At 32.7% G+C, this 12,989-nt stretch overlaps 1 protein-coding gene across 1 annotated transcript in view; it reads left to right on the top strand.

Annotated features, from left to right (window-relative positions):
• The window catches only part of LRP1B (LDL receptor related protein 1B), a 575,326-nt gene that overhangs the window by 448,052 nt on the left and 114,285 nt on the right, over nt 1–12,989 (top strand). The window contains exons 36-41 of the mRNA XM_065751000.1: nt 997–1,131; nt 1,616–1,745; nt 5,051–5,177; nt 5,332–5,483; nt 5,772–5,896; nt 8,958–9,329. Of these exons, the coding sequence (XP_065607072.1) occupies nt 997–1,131; nt 1,616–1,745; nt 5,051–5,177; nt 5,332–5,483; nt 5,772–5,896; nt 8,958–9,329 (1,041 nt within the window). The remainder of the gene's footprint in view (nt 1–996; nt 1,132–1,615; nt 1,746–5,050; nt 5,178–5,331; nt 5,484–5,771; nt 5,897–8,957; nt 9,330–12,989) is intronic.

The following is a 12,989-nucleotide window of genomic DNA, read 5'->3' as shown; positions in this document are numbered from 1 at the left end:
ACCTGAAAATCAAAGAATATTCCTTTGTAATACATAGATCATAGTGCCTGGAATGTTTTGCATTGGATAAATAACATTTATCAGTACTTGATTACATATACTTTTGCCTTGGAGCATCTTTGAGCAGTTATATAAAAATGTCTTATTCAATGTATTTTACAGATATGTTTAATGAACATTTAATTTAGAGTGTAAAATGTAGGTAAATAAGGTGTAAAACTGTAACTGAATATGAGAAAGATTCTCATCAGAGTCATCTGTGAAGTGGAAAAGCAAGGTAATGAATAGGTGTTTGATCCTTCATCCTTGACCTGGTTGGTCTTGAGGAAGGTGGCTTCAACAGGAAAATTGTAACTCTTAGAAAAAGAAGTAGTGGGAGCACTGGCTGTTAGAGATTGTCTTTCCCAGAGGGAATATCTCATCCTGCAGAACATCAATTAATGTCTATCAAATCAAAATGTATATTACAACATACCTGTGATAGCTCTAACAACAGAAATAAAGGTAATTCTGCTTAAGGGCTGTCATCACTTCGTTTTCCCCATCCGTTTACCAGTGGTACTTTGTGGCAACAGAGGAGTGCATGTCTGTGCTTTTTCCACCTCAAATTCTCAGCCTGGCCAATGAGTTTTAATAGTTAGTGAAGGTAATATTATACTCAAGTACTGGATAGTTCCCCTTCTCTTCCTTCTTATGAAGCAGAATGGCACTGAAAACATATTTAAGAAGTACATTAACACCAAAAAAAGAATGTTAGCAAAAGCTTATTAGGACATTTGTAATAAAAGATGAAGTTGGTATTTTTTTTCAATTTTTATTTGTTTATCAGATCTCATGCAAATTAATTCCTTTTCTTTCCTAGTTAAAATTTTGTATTATTTTTGGTATTATTTTTTGATAAACTTAATGTGAATGTTTACAAATTTTACAGTTCATAATATAGACACTTGGGCTAAATTAACTAAATTAATTTGAGTTCTCATCATGTTTTTACAGGTAATGATACGATCTATTGGACAGACATGGGTTTCAACAAAATTAGTAGATCTAAACGAGACCAAACGTGGAAAGAAGATGTTGTTACAAATGGTTTGGGAAGAGTTGAAGGCATTGCAGTGGATTGGATAGCAGGTAAGCATTCACATGCTTTCAGGTACTGTTATGATTTCTGATAGTATGCTCTTGCATTTCAGCTCAAGACTAGAAAAAATATTTTACTTTCATTATTAATCTATAATATTCCAATTATCCAGTATTTTTGGTTGTTACTTTCTTAATATATCACATTGGTGTTTTTGTTTTTTTTTGTTTGTTTGTTTGTTTGTTTCTTGAGGAGTGGTGCGTTGTTTTTAGGTGTGGAGTGGGTTCGATGTTACTAAACTGAAAAAAATGTTTAACTATCTTGTTTCTTATATGGGTGATTTCAGTCGTGACTACCAGCAACAGTATTCTGTTCCTTACAACAAAATGCTAAAAAGGACTAAAAATTAAAATGTAAGATTCATACATTTAAAATACAGCAGTTAGTTTCTGGGTTTTAATTTATGCATTGAAGTTTTTAACATTTCTGAACAGATGTTTTCTTTTTTCAGTAACTTCATGGTATTTTTCCTAGGTAACATATATTGGACAGATCATGGCTTCAACTTGATTGAAGTTGCCAGGCTCAACGGCTCATTCCGATATGTAATTATATCCCAGGGTCTGGACCAGCCAAGATCTATTGCAGTACACCCAGAAAAAGGGTAACGTGATCATGGCTATGGTTTTTTTGTTTGTTTTTGTTTTTTTTTTTTTTTTTAATGTCTGCATGTTTGCAATGAAGCTTTTAGGAATCAAGGCCTTTGTTCTAATATATAATCATCTAATAAATTCCAAAAGTATTGTAATGGTGGATGCATTTTGCTGTAACTAGACCCAGGTGGAAGAAAGCATTCTTAACTCATGCTGAAAAATTTGTGAGTCTGTTTGCATGCAGTACATATTTTCAATTGGCAAGCTTTCATTTTCTAAGACTATCATTTTAGCTGAAGCATATCCATTGCATGGAAGCTTGCTTGAATCTGTTAAGTACTTAAGTTTCCAGCAAATCCAAAGTCATCACACTAGCTAATGAAGAGCTCAGTGTGATGGTAAAGTAGTATAATGTCATATTCTCTGATAGTTACAAGTATGAATATCATGTAACATCGCTCTATGACAACTGAGGACATTTCCCAGGGTATCTGAAAGCTATGTCAGATAAACATGTGGGTAAGGGAGTAACTCTTGTTAAATATCATATCGCTTTTCATCCAACTGCTTGATGAGACTACAACACATAATAGAAATAGGCAAGGTTCTGTCCCCTTCAGGCTCCAAAGCTGGTATTAGGAGAGCTGCAAGTAACAGAGAAGCAGTAAATTCTGTAAAGGATTTCCTTTTTTTTTTTTTACGGAATATGAGATGTACTTTCTGAGTTGATTTACAATGCCCTCCTGAAGTGTAAACCATGTAGTGTGTGCATCAGTCTTGAAGAAGCATTTGAGCAGCTACCTCCTACCAAACACAGAGACAAAGCACTCATTCTCCCCAGGCTCAATTAAATGACTATTACAGTTACTATTCAGTTCAGGAAAGCATTTTCTGTATTCAGCCAGGGGAGTTTGAGCCTCTAGTAATGAAGAATTCTGACTTCTCAATGAGAAGTGATGAGAAGCAAAATGCTGCCTGGAAGATTGCCACAATTTCTTTTATGAGAATTTAGATGTAGAAGTGTGTATTCTGCACTTTTAAATGCATTTCTAATCTGAAGGTGAAAGTAAAAGTAGGCTTTATTTTCAGCGTAATGCAATTGCTTGTGCCACGAATCATTACAACTGAGTTTATATGCCACCACTGGTTGCTTGGCCATATCTGTTCACAGTTCAGGGTTTAGTTGTTCTTAAGGATCTGGATTATTTTTATTTCTTTTTTTGCTTGAGCTCAAATTCTTCTTACGTAAAAAAGAAAAAGATTAATAGCAACAACAAAAGCAAAATACCCCCCCCTACAAAAAAAAAAAACAAACTACCACAACCATTGCAGAATATTGCATAAGAGTCCAAGCAAACTCTTTTGACCAGAAGAGTAAGCCAAACTTCTTCAGAACAGAAATTCATTTACAGTGTACATTTACTCAGTATATATACCATATACTTACACAGATAAGTTCTATGAACGCATAAAAGCTTGGACTCTCTTTAATTCTGTGTCACAGAGTGCTCTGTTCAGATGAACTCCAATCAAAGGTAATTCATGCAACTAAGATAGCAATGTTTTTCTAGTGAAATAAATTTATATCTTTATAGATGAGGATAAAGGCTGCTTATCCTCTGCATTATTGTCATCTCTTTCCCTTTGTCAGGCAAAACTTTCAAAAGTGTTCCTCCCTTCCTGCCCTCTCCTTGCCCCTTCTTCACATTTTTCATTTCTCTTGAAGCTTGAATTGACAGCTTTAAGAACGGAGAGGAAAATAGCAGTTATTTGATCTCATTGAATCTGCCTATTATACCAAGATATGAAGCAGCCAGCATTCAGCTGCTTGCTTGGCAATATTATTTAAAGTTAAGAATATGTAGTCCTAGAAAAGAGTGTCCTTGTCCTTCATCAGGAATACTTATTCCTTTTAAACATAATTGGTTTCCATTTTTCTTCTACAATTAAGTAACTTTTCTGATGAGGCTCAATACTGTGCTTAAAATATGGTGTTAAGGTCATTCTGAAATATTTCTTAGACTTCGAATCTTCCACTTTAGAAGACGTTTGGGAAATTTCATTTGTGTTTGCAGGTTGAAGTTTAAAACTCCAATTGTGTTTTCTTCACAGATGTCTTTTTGAAGTCAATTCTAGGACCTATCAAAATTTTACCACTTGCATCTGCATCACAACTACTTATCTTTAATGTGGAATAGTTCCTAAAAAATGGTTGTCATTATTCTAGCATTCTGATATAAATACCAAACAGCTACATAGCAGTGAAGGTCCAAGTATTCTAGGTCTTCTGAGAACATTTGGGAAGTTTTTTTTGTGTTTTTTTTTTTTTTTAACTATGCTATTTAATGGTTTCCTGTTGTTAATATATCAATATATGTATAACCATTAGTTCTCCAATAATGTCTTCAGTAACGTGGATAACTTTTCAGGATTTTCTTTGGAGGCTTTGAAATTTTTTAACCTGGTCGTTATGTTTACTTAATGTTAGTTGTTTGCTTTGTTTAAAGAAGTAATCTGAAATAATATTGTGTGCTTAATAGAAGAATATTAAATGTTCACCTTACTATAACCAACTATTAGTTGATATCCTGTGTTAAGGATGTTCACCTCTGAGCAGATCTGTGAATGCAAGTTCAGTTATGGATAAAAGTGATGAAAAAAAAACAATCTCAGTAAAGAAAGCACTGTCCATAGACTCATTAGCCTCATTCTGCTGTATCTAAAGCAACAGACTGAAAAGTAGAAAGTCAAGGCAGAAATTTATCCTAGCATCCTACCTTGAAGCAGTGATGTGTCTGTGCCAGTAAGTATATGGCAATGCATACTTATCTAAGATGAAAATTTTTCCCATGTGCATTGGGGAAAGTTGTTCTTCTAGCTTCCTTTACTATTTCCCAAACTACATTCCTATTTAATACATTTCTTATTTAGATGTACATCTCCTGTTTTAACACAGTGTTTGTTAGTAGACATTAGATGTGTGAGTGTATGTTCCAGTATTTACTTTCCAATTTGGTTTATTCTCTTAACAACAAAACAATATTCTTTAAGCATAGAATTGAATACTGTCTGATTAATTATAATTTTAAGAATTGCTTCATATATGACATCTCTAAAAAATTTGTATAAATAGTTCATCAAACAAGTACATCTATCCCCTTAAGGTTATTCAAAGATGCTCTAGTGTGTTGATGTTTTGAAGTATCCATTTGATGGTAATGATGTACTCATTTTGTCTGCAATTGAACAACGTTATACATTTTCTTCTCTTTAATTTTATGCTAAATTTTAATAGGTAATTTCTGTAATATTTTAGGTATTTATTTTGGGCAGAGTGGGGACAGATCCCTTGCATAGGAAAGGCATATTTAGATGGATCTGAGAAGGTTGTTCTTGTGAGTCTGGGGATTGTGTGGCCTAATGGGATTTCCATTGACTATGAGGTTAGTTTGACCGTTTTTCATTATAATTTAAATTGTACAGTGTTTATTATGTTTCGTTAAATTCAATGTGTCTTCCATTTCAGCGTAATCTTAGTAACTCTTAATGAAATTCTTGGACAAGATTTTTGATATTTCCTTTAAAATTAATCTTTAGGAAAATAAATTATATTGGTGTGATGCTCGTACCGACAAGATAGAAAGAATTGACCTTGAGAGTGGAGGGAATCGGGAGATTGTGCTGTCAGGGAGCAATGTGGATATGTTTTCAGTTGCGGTGTTCGGAGCTTACATCTACTGGTCTGACAGGTAATTTATTTTTCATAAGTATTTGAGTCTCAAAATGTTTCAGTGCTAGGTGCTTCACCTTTGTAGGATTAGCCATTCCTTAGCAAGGTCACAGAATGGATCGCAGAAAGCTGTGCAGTTTGAAAGAGGGCATTTGTGATACTGAAACCTAAAGCATATCAGTATCATAGATGAGAGCAGGATTTTTTTTTAACCTCTGTTAGATGAACTCTCCACTGCCCTTCAGTCATTTGTTTGGTGTGAAGTAGTTGAGGATTGTTGATCAGACATCTTCAACTTTTTTGGCAGAGCACATGCAAATGGCTCTATTAGAAGAGGCCACAAGAATGAGGCCACGGATGCTGTGACCATGAGGACTGGCCTTGGAATAAACCTGAAGGAAGTGAAAGTCTTTAATAGAGCACGAGAGAAAGGTTGGCTGTTCTTAAGGATGCTATTGTTTAATATTGCCTGGTGGTACTTTTTACATATATTAAAACATATAAGAAATTAAATATTCACTGATTTATGACAATAAATTTTATTAAATCTCCCTTTTTATTTTTTTATTTTTTGGTCTTAGAGTATTTTTTAGCTAGGTTAATTTACTACTGAAAATATGTTATAAAGCTTCAACTAAAACCTTCCAAGTGTTTTAAGGAGAAAATCTAAAATGAAAATACTTCTTATCATTCCTTTTTTTTTTTTTCCTCAAAGCACCCAATTTTTAGGAATGAGGTGGACCTTGAACTGTTCTTTAAAGAACAGCATTCTCAGGCTGTCTCAGATTTCTGTTGGAAAGCAGTATTTTTTTCACAGCCAGATAGTCTCAGTCTCTGTTACTCACATATTTATTTCCTGAGATTCTTTGGTCTTGAATCCAGATTTTTGTGTGTGTGTGTGTTGGGAGTATTGTAAATAGATATCGTTTATATTTAATTTGTTTTGCAATTGAATAGGCAATTATCATATACTGACTGAGAGTTATGATGGAAATGATGAATTTTATCCCCCACTTAAAATAATATTTTAAGTATTCTTCTCTCCTAAAACTTTATTTCTGAAGAGGCTTTGAAAAGCAAAGATATTTGTGAGAAAATAGTGACAAAACTTAATTGCCTTTGTAAGCAACATGTATTTGTTTCTGTGAGCTAATGTCATTAAAGTCTATCAAAAATGATGATTATTTCTTCAGAGCTGCTACCAGATGAAATTTTAAATACATACTCAAAAACACAGAAAATGCCACGTGAGGAATATATTTTTAAAGAAGATATTTATAATAAAAACATATTTCTGGTATTGTTAACACTCAGAACTTGTTTTAATCACAGCATCACATATCTGATGATCTAGTTTTTATATACATCTTTCCTAAATAACTGCATTAAATATAAAATGTAAAATAAGTCTGCATTTTTAAAGAAAACATTTAAAAATCAGAAGAAAATTCTTTCCAATATTACCCAAAATAATTTGAATAGCATTGACAACAAGAAACATATTTGCATTAATTTTACTGAGGAGTTCTGCAACTTTGTTCATAGTTTTGTAGACATTATATTTTTGTGGATAGCAAATGTCCACAGGAAAAAAAGAATAAGCTAGAAATAAGGCTAGAAATAGTTAATGTCTCTTGCTTGGAAGGGCCTTCTGTATAGAATTAAGAAAATGGAGCAATTGGATAAAAATGCTTCTCAATGCATAATGATTTTTTATTGATATCTTGACAGATTTAATTGCATTAGGAATGGGAGAAATGGTTATTGAGGCTAAAAAAAAAATTATGTTAGTTCGCAAAACATAACTGAATGAATTTTTAATACATTTTTCAAATTTTACTAGGGTACAAATGGTTAATGTCTTTGGGAGGGGCTGTCAGTGAGCCAGGAGGACAAAAGGGAAAAAACAGGTGAAAAATACTTTTGGAATGTTTTTTCTATATCACTCTATTATATATTATCTATGTTTACTTTTAAGTTTGCTGAATTAGAAGTATTGCTCCTTAAAAAAGAAAAGGAATTAGTTAGTTTCCTGACCTCTTATTAAAATAAATAACTAAAAATAAGCAAACAAAACCAAACAAACAATAAAAAAGCCACACAAATAACCTGTGCTGATTGCCACGTGATCAGTGCTTTTTTCAAACACCTGTTTTACCCTTTCTGATGAGCCAGCCCTACTACAGTGCTATTCACGAGGAAATTCCTATCCTTTAATTCTACTCTACATGTGTAAAGATATTCCCTAATTAATCTGTTTTTATAACTGGCTGCTTTTAAATATACTTACAGCTGGTGAAATGTGGAAACACTGAAGTTGACAGAGAGATTTTAGAAAACTGATAATCTCTTCTATGTATTTCCCTTTTTCTTCCCAAACTTTCATCCTTCCAAACAGATATTAACTTTTCTAGCCTAGTAACGCTTCGAAATTTCTTTTAAAAGAAACCACAAGCAAAAATATGTGCAGATAATTCTCCACATATTTTTAGCATGACTACAATGCAATATTTGTTATAGTTTTGTCAAAATTCAACACTGCTAATGTTAACTCTCATTCCCCATTGTTTTTACTTAAATGTATCTTCAGCTTGAAATGTAGCAGTTAAAAAATTCAGTCAACAGTACTTTCAGACACTACGTGTTCCCTGACAATGATAATGGCTTTCTACCAAAAACTATTTAAAGTGTGTGGTTTTTTTTCTCCTTCACTGTCTAGAATACTTTCAGAAATGGGAAAATGACTATACTGAAAGAGCTGAGTTGTTATATGGAAAGTGCTGTCAGAAGCAAAAACTTATTTATCTGAACTAACTATAATTGTATTCATACATAGTCCAAAAAATACAAAGGTAAATAGATCCTAATTATTGACAATTACTGTAGTTTTAAATATTGTTTGAAACAATTATAGTTTATCACTATGAAGTTACTAATGTGACAATGATTATTTAATCATATATATTTGTCAGAGAGTTTTAAAAGTCAGGTTTGGGAGTAAATTAGAACAAAATGTCAGGAAAGTTTTTTATTAAAAGCAGAGAATAAAAACAAACACTTCTGTACCTATTTTCATTTTGATAGAAATTAAGAGTGCAACTGCATTGTGATGGTATCGAAATTTGTCTCTTTGTCTGTGGCAGGTGTTTAAAAAAAAATTCAACATATTTTGAACAACTCGTAATAGTCTCCATCCCAAGTCTTTATCTGAACATAGAGAAAAACCTATTTAATCATTTTCCTTTTATAAAGTGTATAAACTTGTGAATTGGAAGAATATTAATTAGTTATATTTCCTCATAGATTAGATACTTTAAAATTGGCTTTAGTTTGTTATTGAAGTTGTATTCTTTACTGTTTTAGCCTTCAGTTCACTTGTATTCTAAAAAAATTTTAAAAGAACAATTCTTGGAATTTATAAAATTACATTTTGATTTGCTTTAGCTACAGGTAATAGTATAAAACAGATTTCTTTCTTTCTTTCTTCTTACAGGTACTAATGTCTGTGCCAAGAATAATGGTGGTTGCCACCAACTCTGTCTTTATCGAGGAAATGTACAAAGAACTTGTGCGTGTGCACATGGTTATCTTGCAGAAGATGGAATTACCTGCCTAAGACATGAAGGTTACCTCTTATATTCAGGAAGGACAATATTAAAAAGCATACATCTCTCAGATGAAAACAACTTAAATTCACCAGTAAGGCCATATGAAAATCCAGAGTACTTCAAAAATGTGATCGCCCTTGCTTTTGATTACAGTTTGAAAGGAAGAGGCACTAATCGGATATTTTTCAGTGATGCACACTTTGGAAATATACAAGTTATTAAAGACAACTGGACTGGCAGAAAAGTGCTAATAGAAAGTAAGTAAAAATCTTATTTGTCAAAGTATGCATTTTCTTTCAATAGTCCTTATTAAATGAATAGTTGTTTAAAAAAAAGGTTGACTTCATAGCTGTGAAGTCATTAAAATGTTGACTTGATGTGGTAAAAAAAAAAAGTAATGTCAGCTATTGTGATTTGTACCTCAATGTATCCAGCTCACTGCATCCTTGCAGTCAGCTTAAGAAAAGTGACTTCTGTCCAGTGACAGGAAGAGCCAAACTCCAACCTATAAAATCATTCAAATGAAGATGCTTACTGAGTAACTTCAGGTGTTCTCACTTCCTTCATTCACCAGAGTAATAGGGAGAGTTTCCTGAAACTTCATATTATGTTTTACCTTTGAATACTCAAAGCCTGTAGCTCTTCTAGGAATCAGCATCAATATCACTAAGTCTTACTTCAGTGCAATGCAAACTTAAGTTTGCCTTGGTAAAATTTGAAATCAAGGCACTCAAGTCTTTATGAGAAATAAAGCCTAAGAATAAAAATCAGTCCAAGAAAAATGTAACTCGTAGAATCTTATGTCACATTACATTTCTGTTTGGATGTAATTTTTCTAAAATAGACATTCATCTGTAGGCATGTATTTATTATGTTTCTTCTTTGATCATTTTGGTAGCTCTTCTCCATAATTTTTGAAGTGTTATATCATTTTTTATTTCCTGTGTTGTAAGGAATTATCACCTGATTTTCTGATAACGTAAAAGTTGCACTGCTGCATTTAGGTATTTGGGGGAAATATTAACAGGACTAAAGAGTAATACATGGAAATACATTTTATGTAGGAAGTATTACCTTTTGCTACTGCATGTTAATAGAAATATTTATAAAATATAAAGAAGCAAATAGCTGGAAACTGATGAAATACCATTCTACAACTTAACACTGGCTAATTGTTATAATTATGTACCTCTCTGCCCAGTGGCTCTGGACAGGTATTCCTGGTAATGGAAACTGCTGATATTAATGAGTGGAAAAGCATCTTCCAAATATGATACATCACCTTCTTTTTGTTTAATTTTGAGGTTTTTATGTGCACGTATTTCAGAGGAGTTAATGATATCCATATTGAGATACTAGAGAGAAACTAAACAATGTCATTAATCTTAGGTAAGCATTAAAACCTAGGGATTCAGAACTGAGATTAGTTGTACATGAAACATAACCACTTATCCATACGGGGATGATACAACACTATCTTGGGTGTTACGAGATATGATGAAAATTATTACATGAGAAGCCAGTGGAGAATTCTAAATTTAAAACAGACAGGAAAAAGTGGTGAAGCAGTAATGCAGATACAAACTGGATTTTGAAAAGGACAATAAACTATTCCTCATTTTTTTATGATAGACTGTTGTGCAAGAACTAAATATGTTCCACAGAGCACAGCTGAGAATTATACTTTTTGGAAATTGTTAGGAAGTGTTTCTGCTTGTAATCTTAATATGCCTCATTTCATTTTTCATTATCAGAGTCAGTGCTCTGAATAATTAAATGTCAGATGAAATTTTGTATTCTTCAAAAAATGTATTATGTATTGTGTATGGTGTAGGATATAGTTCTGAAAAAGTTTGCCTCCTACTAACACTTCAGGTTTTTTGTTTATTTATGTTAATAAGAAGGATTATCACATCCCAGTGTATGTTAATTTAATGTTCTCCCTTATATGTTTTAAAACCTCTTTGTTTTTATTGAATCATTCATTTTAAACTGATGTTCTTTTATCACTTATTCTTTCCACAATCAGAGACATTCTGTCCCTGTAAACAGGAAATAGTTTGTTGAGCTGCTAGATACCATAGTGGTATCTGACTAACAGTGGTACCTAATCAAGGAAAAAATGCAGTGCTAAGAGTAGCTGACATCAGACATTTCATTCACTATAGGACAAAACAGTTTCTGATTTCCATGTTGGCTCTATGTGATTAGACAGAAATTATTCAATGGAATCCAGCAGACAGATTTCAGTAATGATATTTAATTTTAAAATAGCACCCTTGCCTTTCATTTTGCTTTGTGTTTTTTTTTCATCGTAAATGATTAGTAGGCATTTTTGGCATGGTTTGCTTCACTGGATCAGGATACAAAACCACTTGAGAATTACCTGGTATCATTCTTATATGTGTACAACTCCTTTCTACCTCATTAAACTGAGATCTACAAATCAGACAAAATTTTATTCAGTGTTTAAGTCAAATAGTGAAAATAGAATACGTTATATATATTCTTGTCCCAGGTTTTTAGTTCACTGAGTGTAGTTCTACTCATAAAGAACACATTAGCTGATGCGTTTCTACCTCACTGAAATCAGATATGCCATTCAAATCTAAGACATTATTGAATTTTTCTGCACACTAAAAACAGAGTTAAGATATATAAAGAACCCTTTATTAAACAGGTTTCCAGTTCACAAAAAACAGATTTACAACTCACAAGCAACCTATTATCTAATATGTTTTTAGCTCACCGGGAACAGATTTACTACCCAGAAACAACCCATTATCTAACATGTTTCCAGTTCACTGAAAACAGATTTACAACCCATACGCAAGCTATTATCTAACATAGTTCCAACTCACTGAATATTGATTTAGAATTCATAAACAACCCATTATCTGACAAATTTTCACCTCACTGAACAGATTTGCAACTCATAAACAACCCATTAGCTAACACATTTTTCGGCCCAGGGAAAGTAGATTTACGGCATATAAACAACTTTATCTAACTTGTTCCGGCTCACTACAGTCAGTTTCGAGGCTCACCAAGAACCCAGTACCTGGTAGAGTTTAGTCTTCAACAGGATGGTGTAATGACAAAATAAATAAAATAACAAAACCAGACAACAGTGTAGCGTGTGCACAGGATGTTATGCTTTTGGTCTTTCAAAAAGGAATGCAAAATATTATAGTCTATTGTATATTTTTGCTTTGAGTAAGCACTTTGGAGGTATCAGACTATGAAGAAACGAGTGGTATGTATGTACATTGTGCTTCCACCCAATAATTTCTACTTAATGTTCCACTTTCTAATTGTGAAGGTTACTATTACAGTTAAATTTAGACAGGTTATAATTTTTCTGCTTCTCACTTGTGACTTAAGCTAGCTATATTTTTGTCTGGGTTTTTTTTGTTCATTTTGTTATGTGTGTGTATATGTGTGTGTGTGTCCTGTAGTGCTGTAAAACCTGCAGAAGCCTGTTACAGTGTAATGTAGTTATTCTTGTAGCTCCACCAGGTATCAATGGTAGTACTGTATGAAACAAAACTCAGTGAAAGACATTGCATTTGGAAAATTCATTCGGATACATACTTTCTAGGTTAAAATGAGGTAATGGAACATTATACAAAAAGAATAGGAAAGGAAGACTAGAAGTCAGAAGTTAAAGGCATAGGGTTACAAAAGGAGGCATATGGAAATCTGACTTTGATAACCTGCAGTAATTTAATCTCATTTGAAACAATACAATTGATTCTCAAAATCGGCTCAGAGAATTCTGCTCTAATTTTTCTTTCTTTTTAAACATACCTAGACAGAATAACACTATCACTTCAAACTTCTGAGCTTTCCTATTTATTCAAACAGGAAGATATTTCATAGATTTTCATCAGAGTGCATATGAAGTACTTTTAGTT

This window comes from Cyrtonyx montezumae, unplaced genomic scaffold (assembly GCF_038088225.1).
Source record: "Cyrtonyx montezumae isolate F1298 unplaced genomic scaffold, pur_monq_1.0 scaffold_7, whole genome shotgun sequence".
In the NCBI taxonomy this organism is placed as follows: Eukaryota; Metazoa; Chordata; class Aves; order Galliformes; family Odontophoridae; genus Cyrtonyx; species Cyrtonyx montezumae.
Note: the sequence above shows the minus strand (reverse complement) of the source record. Positions and strands in the feature narration are given on the sequence as shown.